Source organism: Alligator mississippiensis, chromosome 6, assembly GCF_030867095.1.
Source record: "Alligator mississippiensis isolate rAllMis1 chromosome 6, rAllMis1, whole genome shotgun sequence".
NCBI lineage: Eukaryota > Metazoa > Chordata > Crocodylia > Alligatoridae > Alligator > Alligator mississippiensis.
In genome coordinates this window covers 6,619,679-6,645,937 of record NC_081829.1, presented here as the reverse complement: position 1 = coordinate 6,645,937, position 26,259 = coordinate 6,619,679, and the positions used below count along the sequence as shown (strand labels likewise).

General features: G+C 47.8%; 1 protein-coding gene across 1 annotated transcript in view; it reads left to right on the top strand.

Moving 5' to 3' along the window:
• Positions 1-1,776: 1,776 nt before the first annotated feature.
• The window catches only part of SMAP2 (small ArfGAP2), a 32,811-nt gene continuing 8,328 nt past the window's right edge, over positions 1,777-26,259 (top strand). Inside the window, exons 1-3 of the mRNA XM_006259792.4 lie at positions 1,777-1,975; positions 22,939-23,072; positions 25,236-25,321. Coding sequence (XP_006259854.2) covers positions 1,873-1,975; positions 22,939-23,072; positions 25,236-25,321 — 323 coding nt within the window. The 5' untranslated portion in view covers positions 1,777-1,872. The remainder of the gene's footprint in view (positions 1,976-22,938; positions 23,073-25,235; positions 25,322-26,259) is intronic.

The window sequence follows — 26,259 nt, the reverse complement described above, 5'->3', positions numbered from 1 at the left end:
CTCACAAATGCTGCTGGCCATTTGTGTGAGTGGCCAAGCTGCAGCAATGCAGAGAATTTGTGCTGGTGTTGTTCTTGTGTTCCAACATTGCATTTCCACTTTCAGGGGCATTAATCTTCCTTCTCTGCAAGGAATATTCTTCAGGGGACATATTTAGGCAAAGGCATGTTGCTAAATATTGGTGCCCTTGACATGACCGCAGGGTGCTGGGTTCACACTATAGCTCCTCAGTTGTTGGTGCAGTGAGAAGAGTATGGATGTGACTTAATAAGCAGCTTTTCCTCCAAAAAACACCTACTTTCTTGTCCTTTCTCTTTGCTCTGCCTCCACATCACAAGGTGCAGCAGAGCCCTTTGATGGGGAGGCGGGTGGAACATAAGCCCCAAAGGCCTGCACATGGGATCCCGGCTCTGTGCTTATGTCTGGGTTAGAGACTAAGGATTCAGGGCCAAGTATTAGTGAGGCCAAGAGGGATGTCAGAGACGACTGAGGCAGGCTCCCTGCACCAAGTACCTCAGCAGTCACCCTGGCAGTAGGCCTCTGCTACCGAACCCAGCCCCAGTTTAGGGGCAGTTCTGCTGCAAACCTCCTGGCTCCTGCACTCTGGGTTTCCTGCTTCCTGACCCACTTTGTTGGCTTATTTCTGGACTTCAGCTTTGGATTTCCCCGCAGATGTGTTTCCCAGCTCCTAACCCTGTATCCACTCCGTTCTCAGACCTCGCCCTGTGGACCGTCCCCCCAGATCGGCACTGGGCTTTTGAGACCGGGTACTCACCCTGTCTGCACTGTGGACTCTGCCCCCAGATTTCCCTCTGGTTTCAGTAATTTGTCTCCCACCCTCTGACCCAGCCCCAGGCCCCTGCTGCCTCGCCGTGCTCTAACCATTAGGTCAGGTCCCTTACAAGGGATGAGGGACTGTGTCGTGGCTCCTCCAGGAAACTGCATGGCTGCCTGCCTGCCCGTGCTTTCCATCCCTCTTTCATCATCCATCCATTCATCCACCCATCCATAGTTTCATAGTTGTAGGGTCGGAAGGAACCCGAGCAGATCATCAAGTCCGACCCCCTGCCACGGCAGGAAAGAGTACTGGGGTCAAACAACCCTGGCAAGGTGTTCATCTAGCCTCCTCTTAAAGACCCCCAGGTCCCTTGCCTTGTCCATTCAATCTGTCCTTTCTTCTCTCCACCCATCCATTCATTCCTCCATCCCTTCTTCCCTCACCTTGCTTTGTCCATCCCACCCCTCCCTCCTTCACTCTCTCCATCCATCCTTCCATCCATCCCTTCTCCCTCTGCATTCATCCATCAATCCCTCCCTCTATCCCTCCTTCTCTCTCCATCCATCCATCCTTCTATCCATCCCTTCTCCCTCTGCATTCATCCATCAATCCCTCCCTCTATCCCTCCTTCTCTCTCCATCCATCCATCCTTCTATCCATCCCTTCTCCCTCTGCATTCATCCATCAATCCCTCCATCCATCCTTCTCTCTCTCCATGCATCCTTCCCTCCTTCTCACTCTACATCCATCCCTTCTCCCTCTGCATTCATCCCTCCATCCTTCTCGCTCCATTCATCTCTGCCTTCGTCTCTCTCCATCAATCCCTCCCTCCATCCCCCCACCCCCTTTCCCACGTCACCCGCCCCATTCATCCCTTCCCGCACACACAACCTGCCCCTTCTCCCCTGATTGGCCGCGGCGGCGACCCCGCGGCGTGACGCGCGCGCGGCGGATCAATGGCGGGGGCGTGGCCTGGCGGCGCCCCGCCCCGCGCCGCGGCCGGAAGCAGGAAGCGGCGGGCTGTGCCCTGTGCCGTGCCGGGCAGTGCCGGGCAGTGCTGTGCCGGGGCGTCCACGCGCGAGCGCGGCCGGGCCATGACGGGCAAGTCGGTGCGCGACGTGGAGCGCTACCAGGCCGTGCTGGGCAGCCTGCTGGGCGAGGACGAGAACAAGTACTGCGCCGACTGCCAGGCCAAAGGTACCGACCCACGCGTGTCCGCGCCCGGCCCGTGGGGCGCGGCAGGGACCCCCCCTGCGTGTGCGGGGGCTGCCGCGGGGGGGCTTTTTGGCGGGACCAGGACCCCCCCTCTGCCAGCCCCTTCCCACCCGTGAGGGGAAACCCGCTGGTTCTTTCCCGCCTTTTTCTCCTTTTAGAGAAAAATCCGTTTTTTTCCAAGTTCGTCTGTTCCCGCAGCCCGCGTGGGGGGAGGAGCGCCGTGCCGCGCCGCGCTGCCCCACCCCGGGGGGGAGAAACGCCGAGCTCGAGCGGCCCCGGGGCTAACAAAATACTCGGTCGTTCGGGGGTTTTTGACGCCTTCTCGTGCTGTTTCTGCTTGTCGCGAAGCGGCTTCGATCCCTCCTGTTTTGAGCAGAAAAATAGGCTAAAAATCCTCTCTGCGCACCCATGAGACCTCCTGATGAAGCCTGAAGGAAGAGGGCTTTGCATATCAGCCCGGCGTGGGACTTTGCTGAAAATCCTCTTTTTATCATCAAACCATCCTAAAACAAAGAGGGAGGGGGAAGGGGCAGGGCTTCAGAAGCCGGTGCTGTGCGACTTGGCGAAGGGCCTACGCTTAGCGGAGTAAAGCCTTTCACCGGAGGTGTAGCGTGGGCATTGGGTTATGTTTTAGGACCTGATCGTAGCAAAGGTCTTGAAAGGAGGCTTAGAGCTGTCAAAGGACAAGACTTCCCCCCCTCCCCCCCATAGGATCTTTTCCGCTGGTTTTGACATTGAAATCGCTGCAGATTATTGTGTTCAATGTCAGAGGATTTCTGCTGGCTCTTGTGAACCCACCCTACTTCCTTATCCACGGGGTTTTTTTTTTAACTGAAAAGTGGGATTACGCAATACAGATGCGGTCCAAGGAGCGCCGTTTGGCAACCGCTGGCGTATAGCGTTCAGTGATGCTTTGTAATTAATTTATTGGGAGGTTTGTTGTACTCGTTGCGTTGTGCGAGGCGTCTCTGACGAGCGCTTGGAGACCTGGATGGAACGAGTGGCAGGGTAGGATTTTGGCTGAAGTTGGATCTTTAGTTTCTGAAATGCTTTCACTTTTGGGCTGAAGTTGGGTCTTTAACTTCTTAAATGCTCCCTGTGTAGTCATGCTGAAAACGTTGCGTCAAAGGATGCCAAACCGTGCCGTGTGTTTCTGTGACCCGCACGTGTTTTTTAGCATCGTGGCGGTTGGGTCTTTCACTGAACGTGGCGACTTGAGCGCTAATTCTTGGATGTACGTATTGGCTGTCAAGTAACGACCGTGTGCTACGGCTATACTCATCTCTTGTAAAAACCCGTTTTGAGCAATATAAGCTGTTAATTTGTCCATGTCGCTATACACGAGGAATCCCATCGGAGGAGTCATCCGGCGAAGCGTGGATTCAGTGCGACTCCTTATCCTGCTTTATAAATACCTGGAATGCGGCAATTCCACTATGTATTAATATGCAGGAAATGGCAATTCCACAGCTGAGGATTATTACCAAAAATGGCAAATGGCTTGTAACACTGAATAATCAGTCATGTGACCTAAGAATACCCTTGTTCTAAAACTAAAGAAATTAGTCATGAAGAGTGGGCCACTGTTCTGTGGGACTGAATGGTAGGTTATTTCTGCAGGAGATTTGCTCTCAAATCTAATGAGAGAGAGCTTCGGCTCTGGGGAAGCTACGGATGGAGTTCCTGCAGTTCCTCACAAACGCACTTTGTGACTGTTGGGTATCTCTGTGTACATTGCTGACCACAAGTAGTCAGTACTAATTTGCTTATGAGATCAGGTAGGTTATGTTTCCATTAACATCTTTTTAAGTGCAGTTATTGTGGCTTTGAGGCATGGAGCGCTCTGTCTTTCCAGTTGCAGCCATTAAGACCTGGGCTCTTCTTGCAGAAACTAGCCGAAGATCTAGTACCTCTGAAGGCAGTTGCAAACTTCCACTTCATTAGCATTGAAAATAGGCCTCTAACACTTGTGCAGCGTAAAGAACTTCTTTATGGATACGTGCCCCTAAATCTCCCCCAGGAGACTTCCACAAATGAAAAACCATCTGCCACTTCAGTCCCTTTTTAAGGAGTTTTCTCCTTGTAAGAGTCTTGGTGTTAAAGAGTTAACTGGTCTGATGTACACCCAGTGATTTCCTGCTGCTAATGACATGCAAGCCTACTTCTGTTACATGAATAAGGTGTGCTGGTACATGGAGCACCTTGCACCCTGGCATTTTGATGCGCTTAGAAAGCTTTTGCTCAGAACTTGAGGCTCTGGGGCAGCAAGAGACAGTCTAGTTCCTGGCAGCCATATTTCTGTGTCTGAGGCACTGTTCTGTAACTCGAGCAATTCCAGCTGGAAATGACACACTTTTTTGCAAAAGAGCAATCATTCAGCATCCTCATTAGACTAGGTAGTCACTGCCTGTATGTTGAAAATGGCCCTCAGGAGCATTTTACGCTCTTTTATTTCCTCATCAGCTGGCTTACTTTTAAGGGTTTCTGTGTAAAACTGCATTACATGCGGAGCTGGAAGCCAGGATGGAAGATGGTCAAGGCGTGGAGGTGAAGGAGAGCAGGACCCATTTCTAGCCAGACAAACATAGCAGATCTCTCCAACACTGCACAGGTTGACTTCTTAGCTCTTTGCTTTTTATCTCCCTTTACTAGCTTCTTGCAATCTCATGCTGCTCTAGGTTGTAGTGTCTTTTGAAAGCTAGTGTGACACACGGCTGGGGACTGCTCGGATGCCACCCACACTTCCATTTCTGTGTGCTGTTCCTGATGACCTCACTCCGTTTCTATGTAGAGGGTTTGACAGCTCAACAGTTGAGCTTGCGGGGAAGAGCTGAGTGACGTCACCGTACCTGTTAGGGTCAGCTGGTGTCCAGCCACGTCTTCCTTCACTGCGTTCACTAAAAGGAAACTACCCAAGAGGTGTATAATGGCCTCTTCTGCGTGTGTGGGAGGAATGTCAGCTGTCTGGCCGCTTCTGACCACAGTAATAGGAATGCTATTGTAGCTACAACTTCTTCCTCATTGCCTAACCCTTCTTAGGGCAGGTCTGTGTGATATGATGGCAGTGACTCGAAGGCCTTGTTCACCATCCTCCCTTGCAAAGAGTCCAGCTTGCCAGCTGCACTAGTCTCCAGCCACTGAGTGTGGAATAAATGGCTTGCCAGTTTAAGTTGGTGAGACCCATTCAGCATGGTTTAGGTCCCCTTCCTTCACCCCATACTGTCTCATTCAGATAAGTTAAGCTCTCTGGGAATAGCTGTTCTCTAGAGCCCTCTGCCAAAGAGCTGCTGGAGCAATTATAAGCACCTCCCTTGTGCCTTCTTGCAATAGCTGAAGTCTGCAGGGGATGAGAGCACAGGGCTTTCCTAGCTTAATCTAAGTCTGATAGCAGATGTGCTTTTCAAAGGCTGCTGTTTAGTTTCCTTAAGACTAAGCAAGGAGGTCTGTATGATTCCCAGTGTTCAAGTCCCTGATACTAGAGGGACAGTCTGATGAAACTGGGGGAGCAGTTCTAGCAGCAAAAACCATCTTGAGCTAATAAGCATGATGCGTAGTAGTTGCAAGTTATTTATTTTGCAGGAAGTTGAGCAAGAGCTCTGATGCAGGAAGGAAGAAGATGCACAACTAAGTATGACTTGCTGTCCAGAAGAAGATTGCTCTGTTTACTCACAGTTACTTCAGTCGGGGCAGGTGGGAAAAGAATAAATGCCCTGGAGTTATAATAAAGTACGCCCCCCTTCTGCCAGCGGACCTTGGGGATCAAAAGTGCCGCATGTATTATTGGCTTCGGGTAATATGTAGGCTCTGATCTCATGCTTACAACAGTGATATGAGACCACAGTAGTACGGTGGTGTACTGCAAGTATAATGCAAATCATTAAGCGTTGGCTCTACTTTGCTTTTCGCAGCCCACCGATTTGGGGGTTATGGAGCTGTTCTCCTCTAGCCAGAATGGCATCTCATACAGTAAGTGCTTTGCAGGTATAAGTCAGCCATTTAAAGACACCCTGTTTCTGAGGATTCATGGTTGTTGGGGGCTGGAAGGCACCATATCCAATGCTCAGAGCAACGTGGTAGTGCTTATATTGTCCCAAATGAGCTATGATCTTCTGTCGTGTCAAGGAAGGAGTCTTACTCGAAAGCTGCCTGTCTCCTTACTAGGCTGCCGGGATGCTTCCATAGGAAGAGACTGCTCCTATTCAAGCTGAGGGCCTTCTAGGGACGTGGTTTTGCTTTAACAGAGTTGTATAGTACGGTTATCATGAGCAGACTTGACACTCTGCAGCAGAGATAACGGATACAAAAGCTACACAAACTTGGACTACGGGTAAACTGTCAGGGTCGTGATAAAATTGTGGCATGATATCAGGAGGGATGTCTTGAAGTCTGGATAACAATACCGAGCCAAACTGCTTTTTGAACTACTCCCTCTGTGAGCTGCTTGCCAACGGTGGTACTTTGGTAAATGCCTGGTACTAAACTACCATTGGATTAACGTGGGGGCTTTGGTGTGTTTCTGGCTCTGAACTTTTGATGACATGTAGATGTTGTATTTGACTCTCTTCCCTCTCCCAAATTCCTCCCCTCTATTCTTCCAGTCCCATCTTTCCCACAGGCTCCTTGGATCCAGTATCGCTGATGGCAGAATGGCAGGTTCCTTCTCAGGGGGAGTTCCCCAGCGATGACCCTTCTCCAGCTCTGCTGTGTCCACTCATCAGCTTAAGGTTGCCCCTGTCATCATCGTCCTCCTCCTCCTGGTTTGTCTGAGTACCCCTCTCCTTTGTCTTGTGAGGACTCTACCCTCCGTTCCGTTTGAAATCCTGCCCCTCCTGTATAACTCATTGCCAGCAAGATGCAAAACCTTACCTTTGCATTATTGTTCCTTTCTAACATAACATAGATTGTTTCCAGAGCGGGTCTCAGTTCTCCATTCTGGGTATTTGCTTGCTCTTGGTACAGTCATTCTCACTTCTCTCTTGGGAGGGTTAGCACATGTTTTAAGCATCTGTAAGTAACTGAGTCAATGCACTACACAAATAAGGAGCCCTCTTACTAGCAGCTAGAAGCTGCACTTTCCTTGCAAAGCCTATTCTGAAAGATGCTGTGTTTGTCCTTCTGTCACTTGAACCTGAATTTAATTTTTGGAATCTTGTGCATCAGATTTATCTCCTTGCATTGGTGGCCATGCTGTTTGGGCAGATGTCTGTATCGAGCTTGCTACTATTCCCCTCCCCGCTCCCCTCCCCAAACTTGCTAATAGTTTTACTGTAGCAGCGTGTTTCAGGAAAAAAGTGTGGTTTTTAAGTGTACCCTGCAGCATTTGCAATCCAAATGTGCCAGTACATAAGGACCGGTAGGAGAAAACAGTGAGCCATTGCGTATATACGGCGCTGCCAAAGCTGGAACATAGCAAACAAGTTGCAGGTCACTTCCCTAGGAAGATTCCCCTAGAATAGGTTTTGATGCAGAACAAAATAACTGCACACAACTCTATGATTAGTTACAGAAACTGTATGCTTCACTGTAGAAGGAGATGGGAAGACCCTGGTGAAAGCTAGACCAGGGGTGGTTGAGAAGTGCCCTAGTAGGAAGGTGAAAAAGCAAGATGGTAAAACAGCCTGGGTGGAACCAGAAGGGCAAGGGCATAGTTTTTAGCGACACAAAGGAGGGAAGCCAGCAGTCACCTTTTTCCTTTAGGTGAAGATGAAAGCCGGTTTCCGCTTACTCTGTTCCTTGCCACTCTGACTCCAACTAAGCTTGTCTGACTACCAGCTTGCCTGCTTTATTGACACCAGCATCCTTGGTCTTGTTAGTACCTCTGACTTAACCAGCAGGTAGGCTTTCTTGACTTATTTTTTGTTTTTTCCATGCTGGAATAACAGCTAAACTCCCTTTCTCAAACAGTGGCAGTGTGTAGAGTCCTCCTATTAACTAGCTCCCAGTAACGGCTTCATGGGATGAAGAATGAATTCGGCTCTGGTTCCCGTGAACAGCCTCTTGGATGCTACGTGCCTGTATGATGAGGCACAGCAAAGGCCTGCTGAGTTGCCTCTCGTGTTCAAGGCTGACGTCAGCAGCTCTTTACAGAGAATTGAATAGCAGATGCGCTTCCTGTTGCCTGCCATGAGTTCAGCGCGGTTTTTGGAAGTCCTGCGATACGTTGCTGTCTTTAATGTCATGCAAGAATTCAACTGAAGCTGCTTTTAAGTATAACATCTGCAAAGTGAAAAGAGGAAGTGTGGCCTGGTGGGTGGGGGAAAGGGGAGGTGGGATGGGGGGGGCTTACATTGGTACTCCTTTTAATTCTCCGTGGCTTGATCCTACTACTTAATTTTTGAAACATCAGCTTAAAATTACTGACATAGCCTAGTGCATGTATGCCTCACTCTTCTGTGTTGTCAGAAGCTACAGGGTTAAACCGGAAGGGGAGAGAGATATCAGTTTCCTGCATGGCAAAGGTTAAAACAACACAGAATTGCCTAGTTTGCCTGGCCAGCTGAGCACCGAGCAGTATGAAATCAGTTTAATGCCTTAGCCACAGCAGTGAGGACTTGCATGAAGAAACCTCTGTCTTTTTAAGTTTTACCCTTATCTATTGCAGATTGTCCTACCAAAAGCAAGAGCTATTTTAGAATAGGTGCCACACCAGTTAGCAGTCATCGCTGAACAATAGAGAGTGAGCTCTTGGTAGGATGGGAAGAGGGAACAAGCTGGGCCCTAGCTGCTGCTGTTTATGGTAGGTGGAGGTACCAGATGCAGACCTAAAATGTTGCAACAAGACTTTCACTTTGTAAGGCTAGGGGAAAAGTCAGCATGAGGAAAATAGCTTTGTGCATGGAAGGGATTGCAAGAGCAGGAGCATTCGGGAATGATGTTGCCGAGTACCTGAGACAGCCTCTATAAATGCGCTGACTGCAAACCAGCAGAGAGAGCATGTAGTGTGCTAAGCAGAGGATATAGATACAATCCATCTGCATTATCATCCCAGTGCTGCCAGATGCTGACCTTGGGCTAATCACTTAGGCTGGCTTAGAAACTAAAATGTGGCTAACGCCGACTTCTGTAGCTAACTCACAGCTCTACCACCTTTTACGTGTCAAAAGCCGTGATGATCCATATTGCAGAACACATCTTAAGGGACCAAATTTATAGAATATGACTGTAGCTGGGCTCTGAGCTATGCATTGTGATTTGAGTAAAAATTGTGGTTGGTTACTATAGTAACTGCCGGATAAATTACTCGAGACGTCAGACACCTTTCACAATCCCATTCCAGCCTATCTTGCAAACATTTATCACTCTTTTAAAGATAATTCACCTTGGGGAAAATACAAGTAGTTTATCAACGCTAGAGAGCCAAGAATAACTTCCCAGCAAACTTCCGTCTAGAAAGAGGCTGATCAGCTGTAGTGATTTCTTTACCAGCATCCATTGAAATCTAGGACAGAACATAATTGGACCTCAAATAAAATCTATCCTCGGAGCTCTGGTATCTTCTCTTCTCTGATTTATGGAGACAGGCCTGATTGCGTGTCTAAGGCCTCTCAGTCCTTTCCATTATAAGCAGCTGAGTACCGGGTCGTCTAATGGAACCAAATTTATACCATGTGGGCTGAAACCTTGCATGCCGTGGGGTCTGCCTGAGGCTGGATTACTTTGAGAGAGCTTCAGTTAATATACTGGCTGTTTCCAGGAATGATGGAGAAATACATTTCTCCTTCTTGAGAGGTTAGGGTCTGTGTGCATATGTGATTCTTTCAGCATGTGTGTGTGTGATATTATTGCAGTAAGGGCTTGAAATTTGTCAGGGTCCTAGTATCCAGAATAACCCTGCACAGCCTGGTTATCCTTTCTATCTGTACTGCACCCCCACCCCCAAATGGTCCTTAAATATGCCAAATTAAGTCTCTGAAAATCTCCCTACAGTGCATGCTTGAAGGTTTGGTAGCTTAGTAGCTAACTCCCGTGTACTGAGCATGTACTATTCCTCTTGCAGTGCCTGCATGTTGAGTGACCTGCTCGTGTGCTGCTCCAACATCGCTATCGATGAAAGTAGGACTTGGCTCCAGTCATTCCTCCAGCTCTGTTACTGGGCACCAGATGAGAGAGCAGGGGCTTTCTCCTGGGCCCTTTCAGCGCCTAGCCAGAGGAAGAAGTCTCTTGATCCAGAAAAGGAGGGGGCAAGAGGTTGGGGGTGGCTAGAAGCAAGGAGGAGGTCAGGAAAATAGGAGGGAGAGGTCAAGTGAGGTCTGTCCCTAAGCCTGTGATGTGGGCGAGACTTGGAACTGCCTTCGTGTTGAAAGTTAATGGAGATAATGCTTGCAATTGGACAAGGAAGAAAACTTAATGGCAGTGGTGGATATGGTTCTGCCCTCTTCCCTCCCCTTGACCCCACAAAGAGATTTGAGTTCAAGGAAAGGGGAGAGGCATGTCTCATGCGAGATACTGTTCAGAATTGGCTGCATCAGAGCCCTGTCTTGCTCCCGTCAGATAACAGCAGAAGGAAAAACCATTTTACTCAGTTTTGCCAACCACCCATGGGAAGTCCCAGCCATGAACTTGTGGGCTGCTTTAAAAATGCTTGCTAGGAAGTGGGGTACTTCCAAATACTTGCACCTCTCTAGGGTGGCTGGAGGGGTAGCAGATAGCTGTGCTAGATAGCAGTGTGTAATGTCAAGTGCAAACATATTTAATGAGAAGAAACTTTCCAGCTGGAGAATAAAGGGAAATGTAGGATCTGAAATGCCTGAGCAGAGCTAGATCCAGCTTCACCACTAAATATAGTTTCATAGTTAGTAGGGTCGGAAGGGACCCAAGCAGCTCATCAAGTCTGACCCCCTGCCATAGGCAGGCAAGGATGCTGGGGTCAAACGACCCCGGCAAGGTGATTATCTAGCCTCCTTTTGAAGACCCCCAGGGTAGGAGCGAGCACCACTTCCCTTGGAAGTTGGTTCCAGGTCCTAGCTGCCCTGACTGTGAAGTAGTGTAGCCTGAATCTACTGTCAGTCAACTTGGGGCCATTATTCCTAGTTACTCCGGGTAGTGCTCGGGGGAACAGGGTCTCTCCCGTTCCCCGCTGGTCCCCCTGGTAAGTTTATAGATGGCCACCATGTCCCCTCTCAGCCTTCTCTTGTGGAGGCTGAACAGGTTCAGGTCCCTTAGCCTCTCCTCACAGGGCCTGCCCTGCTGCCCTCTGACCATACGAGTGGCCCTCCTCTGGACCCTCTCAGTGCTGTCCACATCCCTCCTGAACTGCGGCACCCAGAACTGGACGCAGTACTCCAGCTGCAGTCTGACCAGTGTCACGTAGAGGAGGAGGATCACCTCCTTGGACCTGCTCGTGATGCATCTGTGGATGCACGACAAGGTGCGGTTAGCCTTCCTGATCGCGTCCTCACATTGATGGCCCATGTTCATCTTGGAATCAATAATGACTCGCAGATCCTTTTCTGCCTCTGCACTGACGAGAAGGGAGTTCCCCAACCTGTAGGTATGCTGCTGGTTCTTCCTCCCTAGGTGCAGCACCCTGCACTTATCCGTACTGAAACCTATCCCATTCTCATCTGCCCATCCCTGTAACCTGTCCAGATCTAGTTGTAGCCTGTCCCTCTCTTCTAGCATGCCCACCTCTCCCCACATCTTAGTGTCGTCCGCGAATTTGAACAAGGTGCTTTTCACTCCCTCGTCCAAGTCACTGATGAAGATGTTGAACGGTGCAGGCCCGAGGACCGAGCCCTGGGGGACCCCGCTGCCCACATCCCTCCAGGTCAAAAATGACCCATCCACCACCACTCTCTGGGTGCAGATATTGGGTGCTAGACCTTCTCTAGGTCTCAAACTCGGGAATCTCTTCTGGTGCGTCTGTATTGGAGAAGAACGCATCTCTAGACTTGACTTCTAGTATTTCTACCCCCTTTCTAGTTGTCGGCCCCTGCAGCTTTCACTGTTAGTGACTGGAGTGTGTTTTGTGACTTAACAGCAATATTGGCTCTAGATACTTAAGTGGCTCTCGGCTATGCAAAACGATGCTTACTGGCCATGGCTGTGTGCAGGCATCCTGAGGAGGGAACTTCCTGGCTGTATTTGCAATTGTCTTTAAGAAACTGGAACTATTGCTTGGCATCTCCGCTGTCCAGAGGAGAGAGGAGGTGGGAGCTGAGCTGTACATAAAATGAGAGTGAGTGTAATGAATGAAGAAGGAAAAAGCCAGGAGAAAGGTGTTCTTGCATGTGTTTGTGGCAGAATAATGCCTCGGTACTCATGGTACAAGAGTGACTTTCAACCAGCTGTTCAGTTTATACTCACAAACATGATTTGGTGCTGGTTTTTTGTTTTAACTTGGAAAAACGTTGCAGCTTCCAGATAGGTATGTCTGACCTGGTTTTCCTCAAAGGCCAGAGGCATGCTTGTTTGAAGAAATTACTGTATGTTCTTGCATATTTTTGCATACTTTCCCCCAAAAACCAGCTGCTGGAAATGAGAGAGCACATTATACGTGGGGAAATATGTATTCCTTATGTATATGAGGAAATGTGAGCTCCCCAGCTGCTCCTGCTCAGTTACTTACTACAAGGAAAGATCAGGTTTTTTTCTTTATTCTGCCTTTCGGATGCGAGGTGTGTATGTCTTACTGTGGGGCATGTTGTATGCAAGAAAATATAGTGGTTTTCTTCAGGTACAGGCTTTCTAAGGACTACCACGCTGGAGTGTTTGTCTTTAGCAAGCTATCTCCTTTCCTCTGTCCTGCACGTACCAGAGCCAGAACTCCAGAATAAGATGCACCGCTATAGGCTGTTCTCAATGCCCAACATGTAACTCTTGCTTTAATGGAGAAGTTACTCCTGCTTTATTTTATAGGGCGAGTGGTGGTGCACCCTGTTCTGGTAGCAGCACTCGTCTGCAGGAGCAGCCGCTGCGATTCGGCCAGCTTCTGTTGAGTTTGCATTGTGCATTTTTGTAGGGTACATACGATTAACTCTGTGCGGTTCCTGGTGAAGCACGAAGTTTCCAGCTTCCCATCGCTTCGTAAGCCAGTGCTCCTAGTTAATCCTAATAATAAGCAATAATTTAATAGCATCTCTGAGCCCAGATGCTCTGGGGTGGGAATAGCAGCAAAATGAATCCATTGTTTTGTATCTGAGCAAATCTTTGGCACCGTGGCATATGACGGATTTTGGAAATAAGATTATATTGGACCCTAATAAAATGTGGATATGTTGGACATGCGCCTTGCTGGGGTGATTTGACCGCAGCCATCTTTCCTGCCCAGAGCAGGGGGGCTGGACCCAATGATCTCACAAGGTCCCTTCCAGCCCAAAACTTCTGTGAATGCCCCACAAACGGGAGATTTCTTTCCTCAGTGAAAAGAGAATTGAGTCCAGACTTCAGGCTTTTGCCTCAGTTGAAACGGGAGCGTGAATCTCTGTTCCAATCAGTACCGCTATGTTCTTGGAGTTGGTAGCAGCTTCCTAGAAAAGGATCATCGCTTCTGTTGGAGACAAGTCCAAGGTTGCTGTGTTGCAGGCTTCTCCAAAGTAAAGAAGCTATCACTACTATGTTAGCATCTTCTAACATCATGGTGGCGCCGGTCCATGAAGTTGGATAGCCAGACTCTGGATGTTTCAAGTATCTGGAGCACATGGCCATCTGTATGGTGAAAAAAGAGCCCCTCACCAACTTCCAGAGTGAATAACGTATTCTTCGGAGGCATGAGACTTCACTATCCCATTCTAGCTTGCATCGCCACTAGTAATATTGGTAAATTGATCTTTCCCACGAATCCCACTGCTGCACCTGCCTTGCAACCTTGGCTGGCATAGGGCTCCTTGTCCTGCGCAACACATCTTCATCTCCCAGTACTCTAAAGAGTGAGGCGGCCCCTCTCTGCTCTTCACGGTCCTTCTTTTCCTTAAAGAAAGACAAGTCTTGGAGCTCCACTCTTAAAGCCAAGTAAAATTGCCTAGGATGTGGCTTGGTTGCAACATGCTTGCCTGGCATCTTTTTAAACCCTTCCTTGTCAGCTTGTTCCCTAGTTTTGGGGTTGGCGGGACAAACGCTGCCTTGGTGTAGCTCCCCCAAAACCTAGGTTTGCACCAAGTATGCATTTGACTCCTATTTTTCTTTCATTGTACTTAAAATATCAACTAAGCTATTGTAGAAGAGAGAAGATGGGCATTTATTTGCCTTGGACTTCAGATTCAACCTTGTTAGGCACAAAGTTGTGTGCAGAGTAGTGCCTGCCACATTTGATCGTGAGGGTGGACCACACCAGGAACAACACTCTTTAAATGTAAGCTGCTAATAAAAAGTCATCATTCCTCACTTAGTTGGCTGGTGGCAGAGTTCCCAAATGCTGCACGTCTGGGCCAATTTTCTCTGGTAGTTGATCAAAATCTCATTAGTTCTTGCTAAGAGTGGGCACAGGCTCCATATGTTATGTTAAATCTTGTGGATAGTTTTTGGAATTCTAAAGTTCAGCTTCCCTTTTTTTTTTTCTTTTCTTCCCCTTCCCTTTAAAAACAACTTCATAAGGTTGCCTTTCTAGATATCCTGACCAGCTTCCTTGTACACTTCTAAAGTAACCTTGGCTTACCCCTCGCCAGCTGCGATTCTTCTGCTTTGGCCTCCCCTTGCAACAGCTAATTCATACTTCTCTCATAAGAGAGAGGATGGAGCAGCTGGGGTCCTGTTTGCTGCTAAGAATATTTCTAGGTATCTGGATTTTTATTTTTTATTTTTTGCAGGGGGAGGCAGAGGGGGTGTTGTTGCCTGAACTCTCTGCTGTTCACAACATGCCTTGCATCCCCTATGTCTAAGGGCTAGGGATTCCCAACATGTTGGGTCTAATGTTGACAGCTGAGTTTTGAGAGTTGCGTTTGGCATGTAGCTAACTATCTCTCACCATGAAGCGTGGAGAATATGACTATCCTCATAGATCACTAACAGAATTCAAGGTCCAAGGGGCAAATGCTGAAATGTTCTGCTGCCATATCGGTGTAATGCTGTTTGCATGACCACGCATGCTGCCCGTGGGACCCGAGAGGAAGCTGTGTTGTGTAACGTGTCTCACCAAGTTCACTGGTTCCTACGAAGGGAGGGAATTCCAATAAATTCTCTTAAGCAATATCTGTTTCCAGAACAGACGTCCCTAGTCAAAGGGCAGCATCGGACTTGATTTAGGAATACGTTTGCTCGTTGGCTGGCTGAACAACAGAGCTGTTCAGCTTCAGTTCGCTGGAAGTGCTCCAGCTGGCTAGTAGTGACCCTTTGTACTAGGGGATGCGGATGTCTTCGTGCTGGGACCATCCCCATCCCTGCAAAAGTTCCCTCTTCTGCATTTCCCCCCCCCCCCCCCCCCATTAAGGAAATTCTTACAGTATGTCGGACAGCAACACATGCAGTAATGTTGGTATTGATTAATCAGTCCAAGAGGAAATGTGCCCGCTTTCCAGCTGAGCTTTTGCTGGAATAATTACAGGCAGGGAGCCTGCAAGTTGAACAATTGTTTGCACTGAGATTATTTCATTAGGAATTGAATAGCTAAGCACTCTCCTTCCTGCCCTAGGAAAGCATCCATAGTCCCATCCCCCTTCTCAAAAAGAAAGAAAGAAAAAGGCAGTGGTTGTAGAGCCAATTTCTGCTTATTCATAAAAGCCTTCAGCAGGGTCATTAGAGGAAACTTCATTTTGGCTCCAGCTCCTTATGCAAGTGCTGAATGGATGGTGGGCAGTGAATCCTCCTGGGGATTTTTTTTTTTTTTAAAGGAAATTCCCTCCGCATGCAGTTTGCCCTCTGTAGCAAATGATAAAGCAATAGAATGAGACTTAACCAGCTGAGGATATACGTGACTTCTCGTATTTTTATCCACATGGCTTCTAAATGCAGGCGGTTCTTGTTCCTAGTTAATCTACTTTTATTGAAGAGACTGAGGACACTTGAAACTGAGATACTAAATCCTTAAACAGGTAAAACCATTAGCTTGCAGCATGGTATTTTGCTGGAGACAAGAGACACTGAATAGTTCCAGAACAGGGGTCAGCAGTGTTTTTGGATGGAGTGCCACCAACCCCCCGGCCTCGCCTTGTAAGATGTTGGCATGCCAGGGGTGGACGGCAGGGGAGCCGTGAGAGGCCTGATCCTTGTTGTGGCAGCACAGCCCTGGTCCCTTCCCCGCTGTCTGCCCAGAGATGCACGTGCACCTGCTGCCAGCCATGAGCTGGGCCAGGGCTCTGCAGACCTCAGTGCAGGGGCTTGCAGCCTGCCCGCTGCCTGCTGTGAGCAGCCCAGGGTCCGTGGCAGACAGCAGGGGCCTTCCCAGAGCTTGGGCCAGCCGCGGCAGGTAGCCTGGGGGCTGCAACCCGCTACACTGAGGTCTGCAGAGCCCGGCCTGGCTCATTGCTAGCGGGTGCACGTGCGCCTTGGGGCGGAAAGTGGAGGAGCCACAGGGGGCCTGATCCTGATTGTGGCAGTGCAGCCCCAGCCCTAGCCCCTTCCCTTCCCTTCCTGAAGCACATGTGCCAGGCTAAATGCCTTCATGCACCACATTGGCACGCGTTGCCGACCCCTGTTCTAGAGATTGCAGGCTTCATGTTCCCTTCTTATGGGTTAAGGTTTTAAATCTGTTCTGATTTGGTAAACTTTAGCTTCTTTAGGTCCTTTTCAGCAATTGTCTTTTTCCACCCATGCTGGCACTAACTGGGTAACTAAATAAACTGGAGACATGCCTTTGAGCTCCCTGTTCTTTTGTAAGGACATATCCCTAGGTCAAGAATGTTTCTGGAGATGTTGCACCAAGGAGAAAAGGATGGAGCCAGGCCTCCTGGGCTCTCGGTGTGCGTTCGGCTCAACGTAACACCATGTTGTCACCCTCTCTGGCCAGGGTGTAGAGTAGATGCATCTTCACTGAGATGCGATTTAGAGGCAGGTGTAGCAGTGCTTGGGTCCCTTGCTTTTGCGAACACTAAATCCACCTCTGATGGCATCAGGCTTGCTTGCCTAATACAAGTAATCGGTGCAGCCAGCTTTCTTTGTTTAACTCTTGAAGGCTTTGAAGCTGCCAGATGGCTGTGATTCTGCCAACCTGGATGGAGCTGTTCTTAGAGTTGTTAAAGGGTTGGGTTTTTTGACTGTTTTATGGTCTGCTTTAATTATACACAAGAGCTGCTTTTCTTCCTGTTTTGTTTTTTCAGTCATTTGAATCGGGCATTTATCTCACGATTACAGAGCAAAAGGGTTTTGTGATAAGTCAAACTGCTTCTGGGAGGCCAGGGGTTGCACAGATGTAGGGCCTAAGCCTCCAGCCCCTCGTCCACCCAGCTACTCCGTGCATTGCTGGTGTGATAAGGGCTGCAAGAGAAGGCAGCCCTGTGCATCAGTTCTGCAAGCTGTGCTAACCAACCCCCTTAGGGGTAGGATGCTGCTCTTCTCTCCAGTTAAAAGCTGTGTCTTGCCACCAAAATATAGTGTTCCTTCACAAGGTTGAGTACCTCTTGCCTCTCTTCATAATTCATCAAATCCTCTGCTTGCCTTGTTCCCCTCTGGCTGTAACTCTGAATTTCAGCATAGTTTTAGCCTCAATTTTCCTTGTATAATTCTCCAGAAACTTTAAATTTTTTAGGTCCTGAATCCTTCCTGCAGTGTTGCCTGTGCCTGCTCACGTAGCGGGGATTTTGGTATACTTAACTGAGTGCAGGAAGCAGCATACTTGAAATACAGACTATGAAGCTTGACTAAAGAGTGGAAATAACATGGTGCAAGATGTTCTGGGTTAGACTTTCAGATGAGTAACTTCCTCTTTTTTTTTTTTTTTTTTTTTTTTTTTTTTTTTTTGATCCCATGATTCTGTAGAAGGAAAAAACTGCACTAAAAATTGCACAAGGAAGTACTGGGGCTTGCTCACATTTACATTAGTAGGCTAAACTTGGTCCCCGAGGTCTGCAGGGCTGGGCAGCCGCAGGAATTAGAAATGCTCGCAGCACTTCGATAGCATTTTAAAGAACAGCTACTGCTGCAGCTGCAGGATCAGTGAGGAGGGGTGTGGGGGGCTGATGTTTTGCTGATTCAAATACCCAGCCTCTGGCTCAGGGTTGCCTGTTCTGAACAGGCAGTCTGCATTTTGCTAACACCAGAGCAGTCCTAAAGAAGTCCTCTACATCCTTCCATGCTCCTCATTAGTTGAGAAGGCCTGTGAAACTCAAGTGGACCATGGCAGTATAGTAGCTTGCTGCGTAGCTTCTGCTGTGCAAGGTTTTTAAGCCGCCCTCATGTTGCCATTGACAGGCTGGTACTTGAGTTCTGCCCATCATTAATGCTTTATTTATATAGTTCCTCTCTTTCCACTGCCTTGACCCTCGCCTGTGTCAGCGCATCACTACCCTCTAGGCAGACAGGTCCTCCAGTGTGCCATTTGTCTTAACACATTTATTTTACCCTTAAGGAGTGTGTCCAGATGAGTGCAGATGTGCGGTCTGCAGGGGTGTAGGTTACACATGCAGATGTTCCCCCATGCTGCTACTTTGCAGCGTGGAGGTGTTGGGGTTTTTTTACCCTGGGAGATCCTGGGATTTAAAAAAAACATGCCTAAAAACAGGACAGCACGCGTGGCGGCAGCGTGCGTTGCCCAAAACTGGAGCCTGGCTGACCAGAGCCAGACTCCCTGCTGCAGCTCCTGGACTCCAGGTAAAGCTGCTGGGATCATCGCAGTTGCTGGCCCCAGCCTCCCCTACCCCATCCAAGGCAACGCGCCGCCAGAGCGCACAACGTGCCGCCAGAGCGCACATGGCACAGGCATTCCCCGGGGACAGGTAGCAGCGGTACAAGATGTGCTGCTGCCGCTGCTTGTCCCCGGGGAAATGCACGTTCCCACGCATGGAGACGCACCCAAGGAGTGCAGTGGTATTTTGCTCCTCTTTGAGGAGTTAACATCACCCTGGCTTAATGCATGAAGTCTTGAGCAGCTGCTACTTGACGCAACGAAGAATAAGGGTTGAGCTGTGGGTCCCAAATGTGCATGCTCCCACAGGATTGCAGTAGAGATGGAATAGGGATTTACAATGCAGTATTTTATGGACATACTTCTGACTGTCACCACAGTTGGAGTGTCAGTTTTTCCTAACACCATTGGTTTGGGATCTAAAACACAAACAGTTTGGTATTTCTACTTGCCTTCATTAATTTTATTTTTTATTTTTTTATTATTTTTGTAGCTTGTCTCTTGGGACTCTTGACTTCATGTGCTTCTCTTTACCTCGCTTTCTTCTTGGTTTGTCTTCATTGTGGCGAAGATCAGAGAGAACCCTTCTGTTGGCTTGAAGGATAGCATCTGTTGGTGCCAAACCAGCATTGGCAGCTTGCAGGGTTTTGATGGCTTAAATATTAATTTTTAGAAAACATCCATTAGCAGAAAGCATTTTCCGCTAATGCAAAATGAAATCTCAGGGCTGTGGATGTTACAGCTGGGTTTTCCCCAAGCTCAGATTTCCAGAACAGGGTGGCAGATGCCTGTCACTTTATTACTCGGTCCTTGCAGCTTCTCGTCCTCCTTTGTAAATGAAATATTAAAATGACAAGAGAAGCATGGAGCACTGAAGATGGTGTTGCCTATGAAAGTACCCTGCTATCATTGTGAGTAGAAAGGTAAATGGTTTTAAATAAGAAATGCAAAACTCTAAAGCTCTTAGTTCAGAAATGGTCGCTCTTGTTAGACCATCTAAGAAATCTCCAAAAATAAAAAAATCTTTTTCTGCAAGCTTTCTTGCAATGGTTTTAAATAGCACTACACGAGCCTGTCTAGCAAGCTAATTACTGTGGCTCCTGAAGTCGGGTCTGGTGCACCATTAATTCTTTTGATCCTACAAACACAAAATGTAGCCTAAACCTAGCATTAACTTTAACCCTAAATGATTTCTAGGATCTGTTGGGGTTGGGGACATGAAGTCTCCTGCCCTGTAAGTATTGTTGGAAATGAGTAATCCAGGCAACTGCCTCTGTAAGGATACTCTGCTTGAAGACTGGAAACTGGAAGTCAAGGTTTCCTCTGTTCTTCCTGGCTTTACTGCAGACTTTGGAAAGCTGTTTTCCTCCCTGCTTCTGTTTTGAGACCGATCGCTTGCCTCCTGCCAAGAAAATGTGGCCTTTCCTCCATGAGCTTTGAGGGTGAATTGTAGGGCATGCTCGTGGACTACTAGATGCTGGAAAGCAGGCTTTATCTTCACCAAGGAATACCTCCGCGCCCCTTATTGTTGGGTTGGGGACAATGCAATAAAGATTCCTGATGCTCCGCTGCATTGACCAAGACGGTCCATCTCAGAGGCTATTTCTGGTAGCAAGGAAGCTGAGAGCAGTGGCGATGCTGACTCATTGTCCATCTTGATGTCCTTGAAGCTGGACTAGACCCCATAATGCCGGCAAAGGCATTGCACAGGTGAAAAAAAAAAAGCCAGTGCCCTCTGACAGATGCAACCCAACTACTTGTGATGTCTTTGCTGTCAGCAGTGCATATGCAAAGCTACAGGAAGTCCAGAAAACAGGGGAATGCTGTGAGCTGTGAACCCCAATTGCCCTTAAAGGGGAGAAGGACCATCCTCTGCATGGTGGACAGAGTCCCTCCTTCTCTGGTCAGCTTCTGGATCCATCGCTGAGCTTTCAGGTCCTGCCTTCTGAACTAGGGACAAGGAAGCTGGTTACCCCATCCCTGAACAGATGTCCTATTGATATCTTGCCTAATGGCATACTGTTTGCTCGACTAAAACTCCTCTTCAGGGCAGGAACTGTGTGTTTGGAAAGCATTGGCCTGTTGTGGGAAGTACTGCAATGTATTGCTGTCTTTCTAATAGGGGTTGACAGCTGGGGGAAGAAGGGTATGGCATTGTGGTGCCCCATGTCTTGCTGCTCCAGATACGTTCGCACAAACCCACCCGTAGAAGTTGCAATGAAAAGACTGAGGCTGGTATAGCATACTCAGGCTTGAAGCCGAATGCCAAAGTAGCATATTCTGGCTGACAGCGTAACTTAAAATGTCACTTGATGGAAGGGGTGTTTGCTCGTGGAGGGCCGAAGAAAGCGTCCTCGCTGTCTTATCTGCCTTTAACTCCAAACAGAAACTGCTTCAAAGAACTAAAGGCTACCTGGTTCTCCGAGTTCGGGATTTGGCTGTGGCTATTTGAAGATTAGCAAGGAGGTATTTTAATACAAAAGTCTGTCCTCTGAGCATTCATGTAGTCAAGTGCTGTCCTGGAAAAGCATCTTCCACCCCGTCTTGCACAACAGCTCTGCATCTCGGGGAATAATGCTTTTGCAAGCTTCCTAAGCAAGCAACCGTCCTGGAGTAACGTGCCCGTCATTCTGATGCAGGGCAGCGAGCAAGCTCTCCTGCGACAACTTGCTCCTGCTGAGTAGATGCACGCGCTTTGTGTACATCTGGGACTGTCTTTCAAATGGCCTTGCTTGAAAATACAGAGGAAAAACAAGCAGACGGTGCCATCCTCCAAGGAAAGACTAAGGAACCTCAGCATGCCAATGTGGGGGCAAGTTTTAAATTACAAACCTCTCCAACCTTGCACACCTGCCTGCAAAATGGATGCTTACCGCAAGGGCGCAGCTTCTCTCTTTATTTATTATCGCCCTACAGCCTCTGTCTCTCTCAGCAGGCATAATTCAATGTGCTGGTATTTACTTAATCCTTCAACCTACTGTAGCACAGTTCAGAGGCCAAAAAGAGGACCACTTAGGCTTGGTATTGTGCTACTTATGCTTGTTTGCATGCTGTTGCAGTTTGCAAACCAGCTACATAAAGGCCCAGCCAGGCTAAATGTTCAGAGCTTGGACCTTTTGAGAAAAGAGCCAGCTCTCCAGAAACAAGCCTGATGCTCAGCAAGGTAAGAACATTGCCAAAGTTGTTCCAACCTGGCCTAGATCGAACGCGGTTTGTCGAGTTGTTTTCTGGGTGCTAATTCTGAGCCCAGTAGAGAACAAAGTGCGAGCGCCACCTGGTGGCTCCGAGGAGCAGTCTCCGGAGTGGTCTCACTTGGCAATGCATCCCTTTCCTTCGGCAAGAGCCATGTGTACGATGAGTGATGTTAGCCATGTAAATCTCTCCCCCGTTTGTGTCCCAGCATGCCCTCCCTCCTTCAGCACCTTGGAGCTCTCCTGTCTGTCAAAAGCTGCATGCTAATGGTGCCTAATCCAAAAGTGTCTAAAACCGACGTCTCTTCCCTCCGTCGGGATCCTAGCCAGGGTTCCTGTTTGCTGTATAAATTGCCGTCTTAATGGATCGGGCTATTGGGATATGGAGGGGTTCTGAATGTCCTTGCTGCCTTCCTCCTTTCTGTGTAATCTTTGCAGCACGGTCATCTTGCGTATAGCCAACTTCATGGCTCTTCTCAAGAGTGAGGTGCAGACATCGTGCTTTGTCTTGGCGTCGGGTGGATCAAACACTAGACGCTGCACATCCTCAAGCAGTAGCGTTTGGCCTAGTTTGATATGGAAATCCAGTTCTTCAGAGCATGCTGCCCATAGCAGTGACTCCATCTCCCTCTGCCCTAAATCAAGGCTTTGAAACTTGATTGCAGTACAGGTCTGGCCTGGCAAGACCTGCTGACTGCGCACCGATTGCCCCTGTATCATTGAGGGGGTGGGGAGAGGGGAAGTGAAAGGCACCTGTTTCAGTGCCATGGGGTTGCTACCCTTTCACGTGTGTTTGGCTTCTGCCTTTATATGCCAATAGCCCAAACTGGAGGTGGGAATGAACACAACCCTTGTTGCCTAGTCTTAAGGGTTCGATCTCTTTTTACAAAACCTGCTGGTGTTTGTAATCCCAGCCTCCATTTGAGTTGGAAATACAAAATGGTCAATCCCAAGTTTCTCCCATAAGAGTTGGCTCAGGGTAGTTGCAGGCTGAGCGTTGCCAGAGTCTATGGTACTATCTTTGTCTCTCTTTTTTTCTATAGGGCCACGATGGGCATCCTGGAATATCGGAGTGTTCATTTGTATCCGCTGCGCTGGGATCCATCGCAACCTAGGAGTTCACATTTCCAGGGTCAAGTCTGTGAATCTCGACCAGTGGACACAAGAACAGATACAGGTAAAAATGGAGCTGGGGTGGGATGCGACCACAACTGCTGTGCTGGCGAAACGGGGGTCAGTAAGCCAAAGGAACTGTCATTTATTGGATCAGACCATAGGTGCCTCTAGCCCAGTATCCCATCCCATGGAGCAGCAGAAGGTGGATGCCAAGAGGAAGGCTGAACAGGCCGTGTCCAGAACCTGGAACAGGATAGTGGAAGCTCCCAGCATTTAGAGTTGTGGGGGTTTTTTAGGAAACTCCAATTCAGAGCCTTCCCCTCTAGCGACTATGTTCAGACTGTCTCGTCCAAGCATCTGCTCACTACTTCCCTTTTTTGAACCAAGTCAGACAGCCCCTGCAACATCTTGTGGCAATGAATTCCCCCTCCCTTCCCCCCCACAGTTAATTAACACTGTTTGAAAATAACCTTCCTCTTGTTAGTTTTAAACTAACTACCTAACAGTTTCATTTTGCAGTCTCAAAATACTAGAAGTAGGAGGCATTAAAATCCCTATTTACTTTCTCTGCATCACTTTAATATTTTCATATCCTCTATCGTGTTCCTGTTCAAGTGTCTTTGTCTTCTAGGCTTGAAAAGTCCTAGCCTTCTTAGTCTGTCCTTGGATGGAAGCCTCTCCATGCTCCTGATCATCCTTGACTAGTTTTTTTTTTCTCTTTTGTAGACTTTCTAGTTCTTTCACCTTTTTTAGAGGTCTGGGGACCAGAACTGCACACAGTGTTTGAGGTGTGGACACACCATAGATTTATAAAGGGACTTGTTTTATTTCCAATTTCCTTCTTAATTCCTAACATATATTTGCCACTGAGCTGATATTTTTAATGAACCATCGTCAATGACTCCAAGATGCTTCCTGTGTGGTACAAGTTTATGTAGAACCCATCATTGCATATGGATATTTTGGGTAGCTTTTTCCCATGTGCACTACTTTTACTTAGCAACATTTGAATTTCATCTGCCACTTTGGCCATTTGCTCATTTTTTTTCGCAAGATCCTTTTGTAGGTTCTCAGTCTGCCGTGGTCCTTACCCCCATCCCCCTTCTGCCATGGTCCTTACCACCGTCCCCCCCTTAACATAACTTTGGCACACTTGGCTCTCTCTCTCTTTCCTCCCCCGTTCCCAGGTCACTTAGGAGTAAGCTAAATTGCATTAGGCCCAATGCAGACCCTGCGGACCCCATTGGTTACTTCTTTGCATTTGGAAAATTGAATAGGTTGGTGAGGCATGACCTTCCTTAAAAAAACCATGCTGACTTCTCTCCCCAGCAAATCTTGTTCACCCAAGTACTGAACAACTTTATTCTTTTTATTTTTATTTTATTCCTTTAATTATTGTTTCTACCAGTACACCAGGAACAGATGTTAAGCCCACTGGCCTGTAATATCCTGGGTCTACAGAGGAATAACAGGTGCACTTACTTGCATTTGGCCAGATTTCTCCCTCTGGTACATGCTTCCATATACATGCTCTAACATCAAATCGTTCTCAGACGTTTCAGCTTCTTCCCTAATTAGTTTCTTGAGGATTATTTTGAAACTTGGCAAGGCTGTTGAGCTGCAGAGATGAAGATCTCTGTACAAACCGTGGAAAATGAGAACCTGAAGCGGAGAAACCCATGTTTGCAGACATCTGCCGAGGGAGGGGTGGGTACTCGTGCCCTGAAACAGAACTATAGAGCAAGTGAGATGGAAGTGAGAGAAGGAAAACTACAGGGCAGACCCTAACTAAGGGCAATAATTCACTGGGGTTTGAGTTAGGCTGCCAAGAAACATGTTGAATCTCTTGAGTAAAAAGAGTAGCGTAAGAATAAAATCACTGTGGTCAGATGTATGGGATGATTCAGTAGCACTTTCCCTCTAAATACTACTCTGAAATTTTGGTAAGCATAGAAATGCCTCCCTATGCTCCTCTTGTGCCAAAAAAAAAAAAGCTTCAAACACATAAGCTTTTCTAGCTGATCATAAGCCCGTGCCTCAGTTTCCTGTTTCTCCTCCCTCAACTTAAGCAGTTGCTGGCATCCCAGGGTAATATTAAGCTAGACACAAGAGTGCAGGCAAGTTTTTGAAACCTGTGTGTGCCGCCTCTAACCTAAGAAATTAATGTGGCTCAAACTCTTGTGTCTTAAAACAAATGGCTTGAACTCTCTCTTTTGAATTGCAGTGCATGCAGGAGATGGGGAACGGAAAGGCAAACCGTCTGTACGAAGCCTACCTGCCAGAGAACTTCAGGCGACCTCAGACAGATCAGCATCCTTTTTTTTTTGTACCTTGCTACTGGAGGATAATAGAGACTTTTAATCTTGTGTAGAAGGCTTAGCAGCAAAGAGGGCTGCTGCCCTAATCTTCGTGTGCGTGTGTGTCAGCCATGAAAAAGGCTTCCCAGCCGGGCGCACTCTGTTCAGTGCTGCAGATTTGTTACGTTACAGCTCTCCACGAGAAAGCTCTCAAAAGGATCACTCCTAAACCATGGAGCGTGAGAAATAAGTAAAGCCAAATGGCTACAACTGTAAGTCCTGGCACGAAACGCATTGTCGGTTCTGTAGTAAATTGAAAGGCCGACTGTCAAACGGGCCCTACAGAAGCTAGTGGGAGCTGAAAGTGTGCTGTGTGTTGTCTTAAAAATAAGGCTAAATACTTTTTTAATTACAGAAGGGTACAGCAGGAGTCTAGTGATGATTAGGCTAATGAGAAACAAGATGGCTGTCCAATAACGAGCTAGTAATGTAAAAGGAAGCTTGGGTGCCTTGCATTGAAATTACTGCTGTCTTGTGTAATGACGTTAAACGTTGCCTTGGCAGAAGTATGCTACTAAATGATAGTAAGACAAATACTTAGGTAATATAATTCGATAATAGTTACTGTATCATCCTGCTTAACGAATGGTATGACCTTGCCTTCTAGCCTGACCTACCTCCTCTTTGTATTGTGTGTGATGTTCATCAGACTAGCTTACCGGGCTGCGGCTGCCTATAAAATAGAGCAAAAAAAAATGGTTCACTTGTTTTAATCTTAAACCAGCTCTAGGAATCCCAGCCACTTACTACAGGAGCCTGTCTTAATGTTGATGTTGCCTTAAAGGAATGAATAAGAGCTACTGCTGGAATAGCTTTCTTGAAATAGCATTGTTTTGTGGTTGCAAGGTGCTTTTCTAGGGCTGTCTGACTTTGCATACTCGTACAGCTTCC